At 35.5% G+C, this 22402-nt stretch overlaps 1 protein-coding gene across 2 annotated transcripts in view; it reads right to left on the bottom strand.

The window, feature by feature from the left end:
• The window catches only part of SLC4A10 (solute carrier family 4 member 10), a 450611-nt gene that overhangs the window by 12780 nt on the left and 415429 nt on the right, over positions 1-22402 (bottom strand). For both annotated transcript variants that reach the window (XM_081581599.1, XM_081581598.1), the window contains 4 exons: positions 15466-15717; positions 14489-14557; positions 8228-8401; positions 7395-7517 (listed from right to left, as the gene is read on the bottom strand). In XM_081581599.1, coding sequence (XP_081437725.1) covers positions 7395-7517; positions 8228-8401; positions 14489-14557; positions 15466-15717 — 618 coding nt within the window. The remainder of the gene's footprint in view (positions 1-7394; positions 7518-8227; positions 8402-14488; positions 14558-15465; positions 15718-22402) is intronic.

Genomic DNA, 22402 nt, shown 5'->3' on the forward strand with positions numbered 1-22402 from the left:
TGAAACATGGACCGTATTAATTTATATGCACATCATTGAGGCCATGGGTAGAACACATTTATCCTTTCAGGAAGAAAAGATTACTTTTTCTATAGAAAAGGTTATTTAATGCACACGTGAAAGTGAAAGTCTCTCAGTCATGTCCGACTCTTTGTGACCCCATGGACTATATAGTCTGTGGAATTCTCCAGGCCAGAATACTGGAGTGGGTAGCCTTTCCCTTATCCAGGGGATCTTCCCAACCCAGGGATCTAACTCAAGTTTCCCGCATTGTAGGCAGATTCTTTACCAGCTGAGCCACAAGAGAAGCCCAAGAACACTGGAGTGGGTAGCCTATCCCTTCTCTAGCGGATCTTCCCGACCCAGGAATCGAACTGGGTCTCCTGCATTGCAGGTGGATTCTTTACCATCTGAGCTATGAGGGAAGCCCTGATGATGCACATGGAGGGACATAAAGAGAAAACAATCTGCAATCCCCAATGCTATTTAAGTAAAACCAAATACAAGCAAAATGTAATTCGTTTCTTGGTTGCCCACTGAAAGGTAAGATTGGTATGTAGTATCTTTTCTGACCAACTCATAATAAAATGTAAAGAAGCCAGGTGGAAAGGCTTAATAAAGAGTAAAAATTGGGGGAAAAAAAACACAGCTGAAGAGAAGAACGGTGCCATCAATGCCTGGGTTACCTGGCAGCAGAAAACTAAGGCTCGAGATTCAATCTAACAGCAAAAAATTGGATCAAAGCTTTAGGAACAATTTTGTTTTTTTCCTCAGATGATTTTCCACTTTTCTCTCAAATTACTTTCAATAATTATTTTGCACTCTGTGGCTTGTTAGCATGTGTGGGCTTTATACTAGTCATAATTCTATCCAAACAAAAACTCATCACCTCTAAAGATAGCATTTCCAAGCCATGCTTATCTGAAGAGAAGGGTGGCGGAGCAGCCGCTGCCTTCAGTGCCAGAAGGAAGCTGGGTGGGCCCCAGAGCTTGGGGATAGAGGGCCGGCTGCATCCCAGGCAGCTCTGTGAGGAAGCCAAAAATCGAGACTTTCTGGGGAGGAGCAGTCAAATCAGGCACTAGCCGTCACGACAATCACAACCTCTTTTATCTCCATCATACAAGGAAAGAGAGAGAAAGCAAAAAGCTTACTGGGTATCCTTAACTTTGTTAGTCTGAAATATCCTAAAATGAGTTCCATTCAGCATTTCATTTACACAGTGTCCATCAAAAATCTGCTGAGCTCTACAAGGATGATGATCAAAATTTACCAAAGAGCACTTGATGGGGTTTTGCCAATTTGACTATAGGAATGTTCATAGTCTGATTTGAACACCAAATTTTCATTTAGATAGCCAAAGCATTGTTTGGATACTAAACAAGTGAAGGACAGTTGATTCTACACCCAGTAAAAAGCAGAAATATAGAGGCTTAAAAATGAATCTCTTCAATAGCACTCAAACATTTACTGGGTATGTATCATGTGCTAAGCACACAGTGAATAAAAAGAATAATCCAGGAGCTATTCAGGAATCCAATAAGCAAATACATATTAAGCATGATTTCACGACAGGTTGTAATGCTAGGTACTGGGCATACAACAATGAAAAGAGAGTCATAAACCTTACTCTCAGAGGACAAGAAGGATCACTGTAAAAAGAATAGAGCAAGAGGCAGTGGTATCTGGGCCAGTCTCATTTGATCAGTTTGGTAATAGAAAGGAAGAAATTTAGGTAGGAAGAAACAGGATAATAAAAGGTAGGAATAAATAAGACATGTTTTCACAATAACGAACAACTAGCCTGGCTGGGGTGAAAGGCCTGTGCTAAGTAGAAAAGGAAAATAAAATCAGAGGTAAATTGTGGTGTGTTTTGATGAAGGATTTACATATAAAGTTAGATCATGAATCTGAATTATGGTTTGTGATAGTGTAAAAAATACAATTCATATATTATGATATCTAACAAATGCTCTACCTTTAGTGAAACAGATAGCATGTTACTGTATCCACTTTTCATGTAAAGTCTGTATCTATGGAGGAGTCCTCAAACAGCTCAAATGTTCACAAAGGTGTCTAGAGTATTAAAGAAAACATTTAGCAATTTTAGAATTCTTAGATATTAAAAAATGGAAGGGAATTCAGAAATCAAGTTCAACCCCTTTAATTTCATGCAAGAGAACACGAAATGCAACAGAATGCAAGAAGTGCTTGAGCATCTCCTTCCTCAATTACTAGTAGAATAGATAATGCTGCAAACATCACACACACACACACAAACATACATACATACCCCTATAGTTATTTGTAAACCATGAAGTATTATAAGAGATATTCCTTAAGACTTCCAATATGCAGAAGAGCCAATACATACAACTACTCACTTGAACAATGAAAAGTGAAAAGAAAAAAACAGGGAGGAGGAGTAGTCCATATAGAATTCATATAAACAGATGGATGCAACATACGTTTTTCATCAGCATATTTGATTCAGTTTCTCTAATTGACTTATCAAAATTATTGTAAAATAAAAAAATTCTGACAGAGTAACTCTGGATTTAGAGGAATATATTCTGGTGATACAGAGTCTGGGGGTTTAGGAAAGGTCATACCTCAAATTTCAGAACTCATGAGAATCACCTTGGAGGTCTTGTTAACACAGATTTCTGGGCCCATATCCAGAGTTTTGATTCAGTAGGTCTGGAGTAGGGTCCAAGAATTCAGATTTATGACAAGTTGACAGGTGTTGGCTGATACAGCAGAGATCCTAGGACCACACTTTGAAAACCACTGCTTGAGGAAGAATAATATGCTTGCCTTGCTCTGAGATTCAACTAGAAGTAAGATTTGTCTGTACAATAATTAGGCCATGCTTTCTAAATCCACAACTGATTCTGATCTTTCTTAGCATAAGATATGCTCTCTAATATGTATAATCTTGGCCTTGTTCACGAGCCTGCTTCAGACAGATTGTAAGTCCCACTTGCACCCCTTCTTTTCTTCCCCATAGCATATATGTTGGAGTGAACCTCCCACAAACCAAGAGATGTCAATACCATGATCACTGAGCAGAGCTGGATTTCTAGGATTTATCTAACATTAACCTCCTCCTCCCTCACTGAGGAGCAAACAGTCTGCTGGGGCTTTCTGCTTTATCAGCAGCCCTTTTGTCAAATGTGTACAATGTCCTAGAGAATACTGAAGTAGGAAGTAAAGTGTGTTGGTACTCTGAGCACATTTGGACATCCAGAATTTGATTCTGCAGTCTTCCCTTTACACAGAGCAATGTGCAAAATGTCAGGGTTCCAATATTCATTTCTATCCTGATTATAATCCTTTCTTTCTAAAAACTGAACCATATGCATATGCATATGCATGAAGTACATGAAAATTTGGAACAGAAGCTCTGCGACCTTGGACTGGCCTGTGTAGCTATTTATTCTGCTTAACTCATTATTGAATTTTAAGGTCAAACTAATGTTTTCTCAATGCCATAAGACCAGAAGTGGGCTACTGATAGTAAAGCCCTGAAAGATAAAGGTACAAGCTTGTAACTATCATCAAAAGGACAAGAGGTGAGTCTACTTAAAATTCAAATCTCAGTGAGCTGAGACATTTCTGCTGTTTACCATCTTTCCGGATCACAATCAGAGTTACTCAATTAATCTAAGTAATTGCAGAAACGCAACATCTTGGGTAGAACTTGTTCATTTACTACATTCATATAATTGTCTTCTCCAGCCTTCTCCTGGAAGACTGGGTCTTGGTATAAGATGCTACAGGAAGATAACATTCTTCAATGGAGTCCATAAGCCTCAAGCAAATGAAATACCGAAATCTGGGTTACCAAGTAGAAAATCAACCAGAATTTTAGTTTCAGTATAATCCTTCTTAAATCTTCCTACTGTCTATACTGATCATATACTTTTAATACTAATTCCAGGTTAGAAATTTAGTATCTTTAATTTATACTTTCTCTCTCCAGTTGTCAAATGTAGAATTATCTTTCTTTGTGCTGGTCAGAACTATATTATAATGTCCTACTATGGATTATTTCATGACTGTATTATTGGTTTACTTGTTTCTTTATAAGTACTGAGGATCACATTAAAGTACATCATATTAATCTAACTGAGAATTTAAAGGTCTGTAAACCTACCTGATTAATGTATTGCAAGGCATTTTCCTTTACTTTTTATCATACTCTGAACTGAAGGATACAGCTGTAACTTTTCCTCAATAAATACTTTATCTCTTTTTGAATCCTTTTAGAAAATACTTAGGAGATTTTATAATATTAATTACTTCTAAATTCTTTATCTACATAATCAGAAAACAGTCAATAACCATTGGTATATAATGAGTCTATAATGTAAAAAGATTAGAAGCTCATTCTATAGCATCTCTGCCTATCTGAAGTTACTAAATTCCAAAATGGACATATGGCACACATACATATGAGTACCATACATATGCAGCTATGTGAATGGTTCTCAGCAATGGAAGTAGCATATTCTAATACATTTATGATTACTGTCAAATTTGTTTTCTCCTATTTCACAGACATATAAAGGAAGAATATGAAATCTTCTTTGAATGAAAAAAGGGAAGAAATATTAAGCATAATATATTGTATATACTATTCATAGGGATCAAGCCAGTCAATCCTAAAGGAAATCAACCCTGAATATTCTTTGGAAGGACTGATGCTGAAGCTGAAGCTCCAATACTTTGGTCATCTGATGCGAAGAGCCGACTCATTGGAAAAGAGTCTAATGCTCGGAAATACTGAAGACAAAAGGAGAAGGGGGTGGCAGAGAATGAGATGGTTAGATAGCATCATCAACTTGATGAACACAAATCTGAGCAAACTCCAGGAGATAGTGGAGAACAGAGGAGCCTGGAGTGTTGCAGTCCATGAGGTTGCAAAGAGTAGGACACAACTTAGTGACTGAAAGACGACAACAATTTTATATACGTGGTACTTTTCTTTTCACAAAGTTTTAGAAGGGCAAGAATGCTCCATGGTATGGATATGGCATCACATGAATGCTGTAGAAGATATGATTGTATGCCTAGGGCTGTTGCTAGCTGATTCCTACAGAGGTAGTAAAGACATTTGACAGGAAATCAAAACAAGAAAATAAGGCAAAATTACATTTACAAGTTACTGCATCAGAATCAGAGAAGGCAATGGCACCCCACTCCAGTACTCTTGCCTGGAAAATCCCATGGATGGAGGAGCCTGGTAGGCTGCAGTCCATGGGGTCGCTAAGAGTCGGACACGACTGAGCGACTTCACTTTCACTTTTCCCTTTCATGCACTGGAGAAGGAAATGGCAACCCACTCCAGTATTCTTGCCTGGAGAATCCCAGGGACGGCGGAGCCTGGTGGGCTGCCGTCTATGGGGTCGCACAGAGTCGGACACGACTGAAGCGACTTAGCAGCAGCAGCAGCATCAGAATACTTAACATTCTCATTATCAGGGAAACTAAGGAAAACCTTGTGGTCAATGAGTTTTGTATTCAAAGTTGTCTTCCTTAGAATTTGAAACTTCTTAGAAATTATTTTCAACCTAAATAAATTTTAATTATGTCAAGTATGAATAGTTTAAGCCTTTAATATTTCTATACTCATGTTAACTTTATTTACGCTTATTTTATACCAAATTCTGTTTCATTTTTCTTGAATAGTACCTGAGGATGACAGCAAACCTTTAATAAAGCCCTAAAAACATATACAGATTATCCAAATATCCTAGTTAAAGCACTATTAAAAAACTCTCACACTTAAATGAGAGTATAAACTTAGAAAAGTAGTTAAAGCTTAGAAAAAAACAGAAAAATAAAGCACTATTTTAAAAAAAAATTCTCATACTTAAATATAAGTATATCAACCTTAGAAAAATAAAGAAGCTTGATAACTTTATATTGACATTTTCAACATTATATCAGTATTACTTCTCATACGGTTCATGAGGTTCTTGAGGCAAGAATACCGGAGTGGTTTGCCATTCCCTTAGTGTGGCTAGAAGTATAATTCAAAGTATGCCTTCTACAACATATAGGAAAATCTCTTCACCATGGAAGAGTGAAGAAATGCCAGTCACATATTATGTAGGCATGTTTGTAGAAACATCTGAGCAGAAATCCCATTAGACTTCGTGACCTAATCTGGACTCATCTAATGGTTAAGTAAAACCTAAGACCATTGAAATGTTTGCAAACAAATTCCCCAGAAGAAAGAGGAATATGCCCATGGCTTGAGAAAATAAACCACAGAGAGGAAACTAAATACATTTGCTGACTGCTTTATAGAAGAAAAAATGGAGAGAATAATGCACAAATCTCACTAACTATTTTCTTTCAAATTCATTTCTAGTTACACAGAAATTTTGTTTTTCTGTTTTACAACTTATGGACTCAGTCATTCTGCTAAATGATGTACTGGTCATTTTTTTTTTCATTTATACTCTTTGCAATACTTTAAAAATATTATGACTACTAGCCTTCAAAATGGATCCAGATTTATACATGAATTTTAAATGTCATAAAACTTAAATTGTTTTAACATGTAAAACAGAATAGGATAAATCAGTAGTTTGCGAAAGTAATAAAATCCCCAAAGTTTCTCAAACAATATTTACTCAATCCTAAAGCACTTTGAAAGATTGAGGGCAGGAGAAGGTGACGACAGAGGATGAGATGGTTGGATGGCATCACCGACTCAATGGACATGAGTTTGGGTAAACTCCGGGAGATGGTGATGGACAGGGAGGCCTGGTGTGCTGCAGTTCATGGGGTTGCAGAGTCGGACACAACTGAGTGATTGAACTGAACTGAAAGCACTTTGAAAGAAAATCACACTTGATCTTAGCCAAAAGGCTGAGAAGTGATGAAAGCAAATCAGATCAACATGCTTTCCTATTAAACATTTAATCTATGTCAAGAATAACTAATTTTATCTTTTAATTAGAATTAGAATCTTTTGATTAAAACTTTGTTCCCTAGGAAAATATCAACAGTAATAATGTCTCTTTTTTCTTCTTCTCACATATTCAACCAAAAAGCAATCACTGTTTGATCACAATTTGGAAACAGTTAAGGATCAGTAAGTTTCTGCCATCCTAAGGGGAGGAATCAGAAAAATAAACCTTATAAATCGAAGGATAATGAAGTACAAAGTATTTGCATATTTCACCAGAGTTTGCTCATATAAGATATGTGCTCTCTCTGTTCAAGTTTCAGCTTTATGATTTTAAACACTCATCTTTCAAAGTAGTCCACCTGTGCTTATTAGTAATCACTAAAGATAAACACAATAATTTATTCTACAGAGCTGTTACTGTGCACATGTTGCTTTTTCTTTATAAGATATTGATTTTTCTCTGACTTACTTCTTTTTCGGCATCTTCTAGTTTCTTTTTCTTACTCTCAGGCATTAAATCATCCAACCAGCTGAGTTCCCGTTTGGTAAACAAAAAGTCCATAAGTTTTCTTACAAATACCAGAGCTAACACCTGAAGGGAATAATAAAAGATTTTAAAACAAGGAAAAAATATACATGAGAGATTTAGATTTATTTGTTTTTTGGTAGAAACAAGTCAACTACAATTAGGTCTGATATTAAAGTGAAATTTTGATATATGTGTGTATAATAGATATTGTCTAACTTTTGCTTCCTTCAATTTCTTTTCTTACCACATCTCCAGATGGCTGAGATTCTACCCATTATAGGAGGCATTTAAAGGAGCAATGAAAAAATACTATATTTTTGACCATTTCCTTAAAAACACTTTAAGAATATTGAAACTTTAATACCTATGCTAATAATATTTGAATTTATAGTCATTCAAATTCTAATACTTTAGCTTTGAAATATTTGAAACTCATCTAAAATACTTAATAAAATTTAATTTTAAAAATCTCCTTAACTTTTCAGATTTGCTAGTATATCTTTTAAAGTTAAATTGTGAAAGTTTACATTTTCCACCCAACTTTAATTGATTCAAACTAATGTTCAGAATGATAGAGACAAAACTATTATGAATCACTGAAATTCATATATAATCTAAAACCCAATCTTAATTACTCATTTTAGTGGCTAAAGTTTATACCAAGGTTTCCAATAACTGTTCAAAATTATTCTATTGTTCCGATTTGTTCATGGATTTTTTAGTGAGAGCAGAAAATCAGAGGGAGAAAAAGAGCTGACTTAGAAGTTTCGTACCATCATGGGAAAGACAATAGCAGCTCGTGAAACTTTTATTATCCACAAAAGGCCGAGGCAACTCATCTGAATAACTGTGAAGAGATGGACTTTTCGAAGTGGCACATGCCTTAGATATATAAAATCTGGTTGATGTTTTGCAGGCATCCAGAAGAGCTTTATTCTATCAAAGAACTAAAAGATAAACAGACTAAATTGCTTTTTACAGAAAACAATAAAAGTAGAACAAGTAAATGTATAATATAGTCCAATATATGATACATCTAGATAACATTTACATTGACATCTGGGCATCAGGATTATGGGATTGTTAAGTGTATATTCTGAAATACCACAACTTCAGTTTTATAATATCCCATATTTTCTCAAATGTGTATAATTATAGAAGACAGGTTATAATTTAGAAGAGTTTAATAACATTGATGCCAATGCTAAACATTGCTCCCTCAGAGAGTATAGCCTTGAGACAAAACAAAATCATCACCCTCGTCTTCATCATCACATCTCAATTTCTTCCTTTACTTGTCCTTTAAGTACTGGGATTTCCTGCACCCTTCTTTACTGAATATTTCATCCATACCCACTGTTTCAACTTTCACATACTTGCTAGACTCTCAGCCCTCAATCTCTACTGCAGCTCTTTCTGTCTTGAGCTCCAGACCCACATGCAGCTGCTGCGTAGGATGTACCTCCTTATTTTGACTCTGCTGTTTTGACCTTGCCACTTTCATCCTCATAAAAGGTTTTGGTGCTGTTTCTAAAAATACAAATACCTTGGCCATAAAGATTTAACCTAGATGAATTATTATTAATAAAGTATTTCCAGAGCAAATTTTAACTCAGTTTAATTTTATTGATCAGTTTCCTCTACTACACTGTCAAATCATTTATATATATTTTCAATTGTATCTTATTAACATTATTTTCATCTGGATCAAGGTTATTTCTGTTTAAACTTTATCATAAAGACAGTACATTATTTTTGGACTAGATATTATTTTAATAGCTTTGACATTTTTATCCATCAAAGTTAATTTTCTCAATTCAAATTTTATAGATTAAATGTTCACAAGAATCTGAAATCTTCAATCATATTTTACTTATTAACAAAATGTACTGCATGTTAGCTTTGTTTCATGCAGATCATTTTGTTTAATTTTTCTCAGGCCAAATTTTACAGTTTTCAATGTTTCCAACAAGAAGTGATGATTTAGAAAATGACAGTTTCAATCACTGTCAGTTCTATTTCATACCATGGAATATCTCCTATGTGTTTTAAGAGTAACATTAGATTTAGTCCTTAGCTAATTTATATGAGAAAATTGTAAGAAATCTTTATCAAATTTTCCAAAATTACTCTAATACGCCAAGGAACAAAAATGCCCATAGAGTCAAATTAGTGTTAGTTTAGTGTCATACATCATGTTTTACTGACACCTTCTCATATCCCCAATTCAACACAAACTCATCTTTCCTTCTGTTTTTTCCCTGTGTTATGGCACAGCATGACCTTCCCTCGGGCATCTAAACCAGAATCACACATAGTTGAGTCCATCCAGTGTTCATTTATTTAGTCATATTCATTTATACCTTCTAAAAAATTTGTTGAAAACCTATGTAGAATACTAAGTGCTGAATTAGTTCCTGGTTTGTTCCTCTCTATATTGTCCATAAATATTTCACTGGGTCTTTTTATCTCTAATTCCTAAATATCTCTTAAAATTACATGTCATTAAATAAATAAAACTCAGTGCATGGTGGAGATAGGAACAGGGAAGAAATAAAGTAAAATCCTCAGGGCTATAAATGAATGTTTCAGTTTCTACAGAACTAATTTTTTTCCCAGCTACCATTTCTCCATGTGTGAAGTTATGTTATTGCATAACTGTACTTCAGTGTGTGGGTGATTCCATTGTTATTGCTTAAATGGCACATTTGCTTTACTTTGGATTCTTAAAGTGTTGGAATGAATATATATATTCATATATATATGGTTATATATCTGAGTACAGAAACAGCGTTCCTAAGAACACTATGTTCTGTTTTTCCTGCCATGTTGCACAGTAAGAAACCTAGATAAATGTATTAATATTGCCAAACAGGTAATATACAAGATTCTTTGAACAAGTGGGGTAACAAGTTAACATGTTTCTTGAACTGCTGATATTCAGCACATTTTTAATTATTATTACTCAAGTACCTAATGATAGTCATGATAAATGTATTCTGAGTTTTGTATGTACCTTTGATCTTGTCCTAGTATCAGCATCCCATTTCCCCATCCAGTTAGCCACAATATTCCAAATAGGAATTTCAGCTCCCTGAGTTCAGGGCTCACTTAAATTTTCACTAACTCTGTTTCTTAGTGTGAGACTCTATTTCCCATTTCATTTGTGCTATTTAGAACTCTTTATACTTTTCTCATGGGTCTTTGATAGTTTCCTCAACTTTCATTTGAAAGATTCACACCCCAAATAATTCCAAAATTTGACATTCTTGTTTAGTTTCAAAGCTCATGGGTATAATAAAATCATGTGAGTGGAATTAGGGGCGGAAATCTGTTGAAGCTATCAAAATGATTTTACTTTGTTTCTTAAACTTCTGCTGCTGTATTTATGTGAGCCTGAGGCCTAATTATAAATACTTTTCACTTACAGATGAAATTAGTACTCATAGAACTTTTGCCAAAGGCAAAAAAAAACCCCAGCAAAACAAATAAACAAAACCTCTTCAGCACTCTTCCCTATCTGTCTTACCAGACCAATTCTTTTAAAATATATTTTTCATACATAAAGTTATAAATGAACAAATTAAATGTAGTTAGAATAAAATTAAATGCATAACACTTCTCAAGTGTTATAACAGTGAAACATTCAGTTGTAACCCTGAGGATTTTACTTTATTTCTTAAGATTCAACACATCTCCTCCCAAGTTACTTTTACCCAGTATCAGGATGAACACACTCATCCTATCGACTTTAGGTGATTAGTGATCTTACAGTAACTTCATGTTAAAGTTCTGTCTTGGTTCTGACAACCAATAGTATCCTCCGGCCTAAGAGGTTTTCCTTCTCCCAAGGTCAGAAGCTGATTAATTATTTATTCAGGAGAAGAGTTCCTGTACTGTCTGTCCCTCAGCGTTGAGAGTTTAGCCAAGCTCTTCCACAGTGCTGCTGCCTCATCACCCATTTTGTCCGGTCAAGCAGGCTGCAGCGACCTTAAATCAGCCAAGCCCCTCATGCAAGTGCATGCCTTAGATAGCTACCTGCAGAGTCACAAGTAAATATAAGTTCCTGACATAATTTCCCCAGTGGCCCTTGTGATCAACAACCTCCCCTGCCTCCTTCTCCTTACGCACCCCTTAGATAAGACCTCTGCAAAGCTCACCAAACCCTGCTCTTCCGACTTGAAAAGTCCAGTTTCAGCCTTAGCCAAGGAACCCCAAAGTGCTCCACCCACTGACCCTAATAAAGGCATCTGCCCTAGGTCCTGTCTCTCTCTCTCTGTCTCCATTTTGTCTTGGCCTCCCCCACGTGGCCCCTCAAGGCCAGGTTCTTCCTGTGAAGACCTATGAGTGATAAACTTTTCTATTTCTGTTTCTCTTGTGGTCTGCTGTTAAACCACCAGTTCACCATCTAACACCCTGTGCTCCACTTAAAAAGTGTTAATTTGACAAACTCATAACATTTAGTCAGATGACTGTTCCTTTATAGGTCACTGAACAGTAATGAGTCTATCTTGTCAAAGAAAAAGTGGCAATTTATATTTTCTTTTAGCCAACAAAAATAAACTATACAATAAATAATCCTCAAACTAGTCTCTTTTTCAGGAAAATTTTACGTGTTTGGGAACAACAGTATTGTTATACAACAAGATTATTCAAAGGAAATTTTAAATAGAAATCTGTATTAGTTTCTTAGTGCTGCTGTAACAAATTACAACTCAGTGGCTTCAACAATAGAAATTTATTTTCTCACAGGTGTGGAGGCCAGAATTTCAAAATCGAGGTTTTGGTGGGGCCCTGTTCTGTCTGAAGGCTGCAGGGAAGAAAATTTTCTTGCCTCTTCCAGCTTCTGCTGGTTCCTGATATACCTTGGCTTGTGGTGGCAAAGTTCCAATCTCTGCCTCAACCTTTATGTGGCTTTCTTCCCTGTGTCTCTCTGTGTCCTCTCATCTTCTTATAAGGACTCCAGTCATTGGATTTAGGGTTCATCCTAAATTCAGGGTGAGCTCCTCTTGAAATCCATAACTGATTTTATCTACAAAGACTTTATTTCCAAATAAGGTCACATTCTGAGATTCCAGGTGGATATGCTGGGAAGGGGCACTATTCAACCCACTATAATAACATGAGCAGGAATAATTTGCCAACAGCCTCAGTAAAAATTTAAAATAATCTTGTGGCACTTTAAAAAAAATGTTTTAAAATTTTATTCACTTAATTTTGGGCTGCTCTGGGTCTTCATTGCTACATGCAGGTTTTCTCCAGTTGCTACAAGTTGGGGCTACTCTGCTGCACAGCATGGGCTCTAGGGCACACAGGCTTCAGTAGTTGCAGCATATGGGCTCAGTAATTGTGACCTGAGGGCCCTAGAGTGCTGGCTCAATAGTTGTGGCGCACGGGCTCAGCGGCTCCATGGTAGGTGGAGTCTTCCCGAACCAGGGATCAAACCAGTGTCCCCTGCACTGGCAGGCAGATTCTCATCCACTGTACCACTAGGGAAGTTCCTCTTGTGGTATTTTTTAAATGTGTCCACAAATTCTTTGATATTATTCTCTTCAAGCGATGGAGTCTAAATTTCCCTCCTCGTGTGTGCAAACTGGCCACAATGACTGGCTTCTAACAAATATAAGAAAAGTGGAAGTGACCATGTGTGACTTTGTAGACTGTCAGTAGACACAGTGACTTCAGCCTCACTCTGCCTCATATTTCTCATTCGGATGGAGGTTAGGATCTCTGTTGTGATGACACTTAAATGTCTGATGGAGAGGCTGCTTACCAATAGCCAGAGAGGAACTACCATCTCTTGCCTACAGTGTTGTTGGATAAACACCTTCTAGTCCTATCCAAGCCTTCAAACGACTGCAGTTCTTGTCCACATCTTGCTAGCAGCCGCATAAGGCATCTTGAGCCAAAATCACCCAGCTATTATGTTCCCAAGTTTATGACCCACAGAAACTGTGAGATAATAAATGTTTACTGTTTTAAGCCAATAAGTTTTATAGCAATTTTTTAGGTAACAATGGGAAATTAATGCGAAAACTATATTTATTTAACCAATAATTAAACAATCTCTAAGGTTTTCCTTATTAATTTATAAAATAATTCTATAAAGACAATTGCAATAATAATGGAAAAGCAAACATAAAAGGCAAAAATCACCCATAATCTTATTACCTTAACAAATTGTTTTTATTTCTCCACCTTCCTTTTTAATCTACCCACACTCACAGTTTCTTAAATCTGTGGTAGTTACAACTTGTTTTTCCACTTTTTTACTTCACATTTCACTTTGTCAGAAGCATTTTTACTGTGTTATTTTTATGGTCATCACATTTATAAATTTTAAATTAATTTATCAAATTTAAATTAACCATAGATTGCTTAATTATTTTACTGTTGTTGAGTAATTGTATTGTTTCCAATATTTTGATAATATGTGTTACAAGGAACATCTTTGTGCTTTTTTTTTTTACTATTTTCATTGATAGATGTCCATATACATCATCACAGTATCAAAGATTAAAAGCATTTTAATACTTTAAATAGTTTTAAATATATTGATATCCTTTTCTAAAAGGATTATAAAGTATAAACTTTTCACAGTTTTAACATGTGTGTGTGTTAGTCACTCAGATGTCCAGCTGTTTGCGACCCCATGGACTATAGCCTGCCAGGCTCCTCTGTCCGTGGGATTCTCCAGGCCAGAATACTGGAGTAGGTTGCCATTCCCATCTCCAGGGGATTTTTCCAACCCAGGGATTGAACTTGGGTCTCCCACATTGCAAGCAGATTCTGTACTGTGTGAGCCACCAGAGAAGCCCCACAGTTTCAATATAATCATAGTAAACAGAAGTACCCTCAGATTATGAACCATTTTTAAGAAATTTTTAAGAAATTTAACTGTAGACTGAAAGCTATTCCTCAGATAATGACATTTTCTTAGCTCTCAAATGACTTTGCATCAACAGACCTTAAGATATGTCATCACAGCTTTACTGTATATACTTTACTTACTATATTATTATAAAGTAATTTACCTGAATTCCTTTTAGTGATGAAGCACCCATATAAAGAAACACTCCATATAGCACTGGCATAGGAATAAACTGTAAAAGAACAATTAGAAAAAAGGCACGGGTTATTTTCAAATACAATGTGGTCGAGACATTTTGTATTTCCAAAGAAAAACACAGAAAGGTAAATATTTTAGAAGTATGGGGCATAGTCAGAAGACATGGGTTCAAATCCCAGCTCTAGTACTTTTTAGCTGCATAACCTCAGGTAAGTTACCTAAGGTTTCTGTGCCTTAGTTTCCCAATATCTAAAAAGGGATAATAATAGGTCCATTAGACATATTTAATAGGTCAAAATCAATAAAATCACATATGATGCATAATAAACAATAAATATCAAGTATATTATTATGCTACAATAGGGAAATTTAAATGAATTCAGTTATTTAAAATGAATTAAAATCTTTAAAATGAATTCAATTATTTTAAACATTGAAAAAAAAGTATATCCAATAACGATGTCCATGTAGTAATTTTATGGAACACTTAAAATACAAAACTGCATATGTGGCCATGACAGTGGCACTGCTTATCTCTACACTTCACCCTTTACTAAGTAATATTAATTGCAAATATATCTGTCCACTGACAAAAAATTAGAAACTTTCTTTTGTGTAGGCGTACAGTAAACTCAGGTCACAAGTTAGTCAGAGATGAGTGACTGTTTCCCAGAACTTGATTACCATTTCAAAATTACAATAATAATTTATACATCAAATTTACTTTGCCAGATTAAATTTTTTACATACTTAAGGATTCTAAAATATAGCACATAATTTCCCTTGGTAAGAAGCTATATAAACATGGTAAAAAAAATTCATCACTTTCATCACATGCCATACAATATTTACAAATTGATGGCTTAGACTCAAATGAAATTTCTTAAACAATAATATATATATTCTGCCTTCTTTCAGATTCACAAAGGGAGATTTCATTACCTTCAGAATACTAGTCATAAAGACTGATGACCCCATGAGAATGAAAATCATAAGCCCAGTAACTCTTTGCTCCCGAATGCCAAGAAATTTGGGTTGTTCTCCTGGAGCTGAACATTCAGATTCCAGTTTCAGGCTGTTGACATGAGTTATGGAAAGGACAGTGGCAGCCACAAACCACGGCAGGCCCATGATGGAGCACACACCCAACATGACAGCCACCATTAACAGATCCAGATGGTACCCACAACCTTTCTGTGAAGAGAAAGAAAACAGGATTCTCATTCTACCTGAACTTGGCATAAATACCAATGACACCACCGCCACAGAACAGAAAAGAACAGAAAAGAGATACTATTTTGAATCTTATGTAACTGATTCTAAAATGCAAAATAAATTAAAGATAAAAAGAGAATAGTCTCAAAATATACAGTCCACTTAAAGAAAAGCTACAGATGTTCCTACTGCAATTATGATTATAGTGACTTCTACATATTTTAATAGATATAATTCTGGCTTACTAGTACATTAGTTTGCATTCTATTTCTACTGAATAGGTAAAATACAAATACAGTCCCTCTGCTTTGATTCCTTAAATGAGCAGGTTAATTTGTAATTCTTGTCTTTCATCATTAATTTATACAAAAAATTATTGAGCATCAATTATACATCAGGCATTAGGCTGAGAAAACAAAGTAACGACTGTGTCCCCAGTAGAGCTAAGAATGGCCTGGTTGTGACTAGACACCACTTCCTGACAATATCCAGGAAGCTTTTTTGCTAAGAATTCCTAAAGGATAAACTCTTGTTAGGCCCTTTCCATTTACCCTCTTTTGTCTCAGTGGTCGACTTTTATTGTGAAAAATAATATCATAGAACCTAAACTTCCTTTTACATACTCATTTTTATCCTAGCATAGAACTATCTTGTTCTCATCTCTTGCAGCACTAGAAAAATTTGGCCTCTCCGTAAAATGAGTTTTGTGTTTTCTATCCCCTATATGATTCTATTCCATCACTGACTTCCAGATGTTGCAAACTTCAGTGCTCTCTTGAACTAGATAGGAAATGTAAATCAGGAAAAATGGATGCATGGGACATGTGGAGATGCGGAGAACTGAAGACTGTTCCCTTGAGGAAACGGATTGGCTAAGAGTGCTTAGAGGACACAAACAAGATGGGGAACAGCTCTGTCACCATCATCCATAGGAAACTGACAGTGTAAAGCCTAAGAGTTAGCAAACGCTACTTTACCTTCCAACTTTTAATGGCTACTTCATGAGAGGTAGTGTAATAAGATGGTTAAGAGTATAAGTTCTGGAGACAGGTTGCCAGGCTTAAGCAATGATCTTGGACAAATCATCTAAACTTTTGTGCCTATGTTTCCCTATCTGAAAAATGGTGATGTTGATGACAAGAGACATAGTGCTGAGTTGTTCTGAGAATTAAATAATTTACAAATGATTGTCACATCATTTAGAACAATGTCTGATATATTAGTAAGCACCCAATAAATGTTAGGGACTATCATATTTTCGCAGTTGAACAAAAACTTTTTTCTTTTGTACTTACTTGTTTCAAGGCTCCTTAATAAAAATATGTATATGTTTCTTAAGGGCAGGTAAACTTATCACATAATTTCTCAGTATATCCCAGTTTTTAGTGCAATCATTAACATACAATAAGCAATCAAAAAGTCACAGACTGACAATTTTAACAGGAAATATGCATAACTGAAACATTTTTAGAATCAAATTTAGGTGTAATTTTAAAATAAATATAACTGTTAAATTTATTATTATGAATGTGAGCAGAAGTTACCAATTATTCTAGAGGAATAATTTTGACTTTTTTTACGGGCAGTTTTACCAAGCTGCAAGCAGTTTCTAGTTTATCTGAAAGGTAGTATAGCCTTGAGGGTAAAACATACTGAGTATTTCATGTGTATTTGTCATGGTAGTGTTTTCTTTCTGCTATTTTATTTCATTGTTTTATTAAGAAAAACACCCTTAAAATCAGTTGTACTTCATTCCCTTTCTGCTTACCCCTGCCAAATTATAAAAGTGAAGGAGATGACAGAGAAAAGAAAATAAGACATATCCACACAAGAACCTTTTTTTCTCCCACATTGTCACCAATTCAGTGGCACCCTTCCTTGGGTCAGCTTAGCTGGGGTAATGCTCCAGGTTCACCCAAATGCCTAAACTCAATTTCACTTGTGAATATGACCCTATAAAATTTTTCGGCTAATAAATCTGGAGAGATTTTCTGCTAATAACTCTGGAGAGATTTTCTGGAGAGAGCTGCAAGGCAGGAAGAGAAACACCTTTGTGTCAGCATGACCAAGAAAGTATAAGAAGCTTCACCACAGCCAGACTATAGTCCCCTAGTCCTTCTGCAGAACATCTTGGAAGATGTAGTTGCACAGGATAGAACTCAAATTTTAGTCCCATTGGGCTCCCTGTGACTCAGTGGAAAAGAATCCTCCTGCCAATGCAGGAGACATGGGTTCAATCCCTGGTCGAGGAAGATCCCACCTGCTGAGGGACAGTTAAGCCCACGTGCCACAACTACTGAGCCTGTTCTCTAGAGCCTGCAAGTCGCAACTACTGAGTCCACATGCTCTAGAACCTGTGCTCCACAAGAGAAGCTACCACAATGAGAAGTCTGTGCATTGCAACTAGAGAGTATCCCCCACTCACCACAACTAGAGAAAAGCCTGGACAGCAACGAAGACCCAGTGCAGTCAAAAATAATAAATTAATTAATTAAATAAAAAATTTCAGTCCCATTTAAGGACAGAGTCTTAACCAGTTAGACAAGTGTTGTACTAGGAACTGTGCAGTGTGAAGAACATAGGACAGCAAAGGACCTGATCTTCAAGCCCTTGCCACTGAGGCAGTACAATGTAAATGGTGCCCCCTGGGCTGTTTTGCAAATCTGTGATATTGCTAAGAGAGAATGGAAGAGGTGCTAGCAGCTGAGAGATAGACATGAGAGGAGGGTAGAGGACATGGGGACTTGAGAGTCAAGTTTATGCTTTCACGACACCCCAGTCTTTCCCACGGTATATGCTCCCCTATGGCATAAGAATATGAGGAAGGCCTTCTTCATGACAGCCATTTCCTATAGTTCTTGTCTTAGTGTTTCAAAAATATGATGTGGTAGCCTGGATGGGAGGGGAGTTTGGAGGAGGATGTAGGGCTGAATCCCTTCGCTGTTTACCTGAAACTATCACAACATTGTTAGTTGGCTATACCCCAGAACAAAATTAAAAGTTTTTAAAAAATAAAATGACTTGCTTGCTGTTAAAAAAAAAATGATACAAATGTAAACTGTGGGATGCTAGACTGCAGTAAGCAGACAAAATAACACTTTCCAAGAGAATAATTTCCTTTTTAAATTTAGAAAGCTAGCTTTGTAAAGTCCAAGCAGATAATAAAATCAAAAATACAATTTCCCCCTGATTATGTTGTACAACAATGGGAACAGCTTAATTTAATGTGAATCAAAGGAAATAAAGCAGTTCTGGCACTTCCACTAATTAATCATCATCCTTCGTCTTGCCTTCCATTTAAAATGTCTTTAAAACCATGGTCTTTGTAACCAAATTATTAGCTGATAGGCATGCCAGCCAAAGGGAAGTATCCTTTTGTCAGAGAGAGAACTCTGTACCTTCTAACATATTTCTGTAGATTTTTTTTCTGAAATAAAGACAGAATCAGAGCTTCTATTCTCACATTCATCCATGAAACACGGGAAATGGACATATGGGAGGAAAAGGGAGCATAGCAACAGGTGATGCTACACCAGACCCCACTAAAACCAACATGCAGCAAGACAAGAGGCCAGCCAAGAGGACCATCTGATACCCAGATGCCACTGCTGAAAAAATTCATTTCAAAGCTTGGCAGCAATTTCCTGCATCTGTCAAGTTAACCACATAAAAGACTATAGATTGACATGAAGAACCAGGCTGACAAAGAGGGCAAAAAAGAACATATCAAATGCCATAATCATCAAGAGAATGTGTTGCCAAATGAATGTGGCAAATGCATTCATTTACTCAAGTGATCTGGGATTGTATTGCTGTTTATTAAAAAATGATGTCAAAAGAAGCCTGAACTGTCTACAGAAACATGAAGAAAAGCCCACAGTTATATCTTAACAGAAACTTTCTTTTCTCAAAGACAGTATCTTTCCACTTTTAGAGAATATACTTCTTTTAAAAGTGGAAATTTTTCATGATTTTTCAAAGAGATTCAGTTAACCAAAGCTTATTCTACTTCTCTAGGGTAGAAACAAACAAATGAGAAATGCTAGAGAGAGTATGGATTTACATCTACATATAATATGAATGGTAATTTGTATTCTCAAGTTTTTATATTTGCAACTTCTGATGCTTTTGAGTGACCTAAAGGATCACGAGGTGTCGTGAGTTAGAGTTCTGCTGGTCTTGAAATTCTTCATTCTGAGGGAGGAGTCAGTCACTTACCCTGTGAGCTGGCGCTAGACTCTTCAGCTCAACACAGCTTTATTGCATATGTAGTAACACAAAATGACAAAAAAATTTAATTCCTCTAGGAGAAAACCTCAGCAACTGGTTTTGGTGATGGAAGGGAAGAAAAAGTGAAAAGATCTAAAACATAAGTTTGGAAGAGATAAAGAATGAAATGATGAAATTTCTAGATGACTTGGCTATGTGATGTCCACTTAAATATATAACATGACCTCTACCAGGTGCTTGATACAGAATCTAGAAATCGTCATTCATCTAACTATCTCAGGGAATGCCCCCCCAACCAAAGCAAAAATGGGTTTTCAAATAAGAAAAGATAATCATCAAAAGTTGATAATGTGGTTAACTTGTGGTCTGGGGATATATTCAAGAAACAGGTGTCTTTTTGTGACAACGTGGTTCAAATAAAAGCCAGAGACTGTGCAGACATTTCAGGGAAGCAACAGGTGGGGAGAGCGGTTATGGAACAGACCGTTACTCTGAGTAAAGAACATTCTGAGAAAGGGATTTTTTGCTGTTGTTAACAGGAAAATCAGTAGCAGCAGGCCACGTGATACTGAAGTTTAGAGAACACAGGGTTAGAGGCCAAAAAAAAAAGTATTCAGTGTAGATAAAATACGTCTTCACTAGACAGAACTTACTTTGAAAATATCCATATCCAAAGGAAACTGGGGGTGTTCAGACTCACAGTGGCCAAGAAAAGACCAACTCTTCTTCTTGTGACAATATAGCAAAGCCTTATCTGGCTTTATGATTAAACCAGATTTGTTCTGTCTATTAAATCCAGGCTATTAAGGGGTAAAATAGGCATCTTTTGACTATACGGCAATTTGTACAATAAAAAGTAATGTACAAATAATATAATATAGTTTAATAATATAGTCTCAACTTAATTTTAGTGACAAAAATATTAAATGCTTTAATTCTACATTTAATTCTAAAAAAGCAGGTAATTGAAAGGACCACTTAGAGAATGCTTTACTATATTTTAGCTATTCTACATGATACATAAAGGTGGAATAACAGTACATTTATTGATCTGGAGCTTTGGAAAGTCTGTGAATGTCAAGGGCCTACCATGGACTCAGGAAGAACAAGGAGCAAGCATTATGTGATTATGAGGTAGAGAGATTTGGAAAGAGCAAGCATACAGGGCAGCCAAAGAGGTAACATCACCCTTGGCAATTCTTCACTTACTTCTACATTCTGTTTTAATATAATTCCACTAATATTTGGAAAACAAATATACAAAGAGAATTTTTCAGTGAAATCAGTAATATTTATGCCTAATTATAAAAGCCAAAAAAAAAACCCCCAAAAAACCCAACTTCCTTTGAAAGGGAAACAATGATTATATACCTTTCTTTCTAAAACAGGAGTCTTTTAGTTCATTTAAAAACATGGAAATACATAAACTTCTGTTAAAACGATAATGCAGCCTATACTGTTGACATGGGAGGATTACCATGATAATGCTCTTATGCAAAAAAAAAAAGCAACATGTAACATATGCAGTATGAAAATGCATATTTCAGTATACAATAAAAATAGAGATGAGAAAAATAGAGATGTTTTCAGTTTTAAAAAATAAACTGGTGTCTAGGAAAAATGTTTTCCTACTTCTTAGAGAATAGCAGACTAACAATGTTCAACATAAAGTTCTTAACACCAGCTTTATAGATTACTTAACTCTGTAACTTAAATAATTAGGTTGTGGCAGTATTTGCTTTTGCAGAAGGCTGATATTTTAATATCAAATATTCTTGAATGATTGATATTAAATAAGTCGACTACTAACTTGGAAATTTGAATTTCTTATTTTGAGAGCTGTAAATGATTCAAAATTTCCAATATTGAATAATGTAGTTCAGCAGTATTTTGGAGCCAGCTCATATAGACTTATAAGAGCCAATTGTTTAATTTTCAATTTTCTTCCTGCCAATTGATGTCACTTTGGTAGCCTGAAATGGGCCATGATGGGAGCATTCACATCATGAAAATCGGCAAACATTATAAATCAGGGGTTTTTTTTACACACAAGAGAACTGGTTGTTAAACATGTACCAGCACATCACTGGTCTAGTTCCTAAGACTTCATGTGATATTTTTGTAGACTATATCTTTAATAATTACAATTTTTCTTTGACAAAAACAAGAAGTTAATATGAACTCATTTTTTAAAAAGGTTTTGAGCACTCTTGTTACTTTCTAAAAAGAATAAAAAAATGCTCTTTATTTTAAAATAGATACACATTCTCCCCAATATAATAGACAAAATTCCTTTTCAGTAGGATTTATTGCAAATAACTGTGCTTTCTTATATTTATGTCATTACTACTTCCTATCAAATAGTTCGATTAGGTTTTTAAAATCTTTCTAAGGTACATACTTAAAAATTCTATAAAGTATAATTTATGTTGCT

This window comes from Giraffa tippelskirchi, chromosome 3 (genome assembly GCF_054371585.1).
Source record: "Giraffa tippelskirchi isolate mGirTip1 chromosome 3, T2T-mGirTip1v1.2.pri, whole genome shotgun sequence".
Classification (NCBI taxonomy): Eukaryota; Metazoa; Chordata; class Mammalia; order Artiodactyla; family Giraffidae; genus Giraffa; species Giraffa tippelskirchi.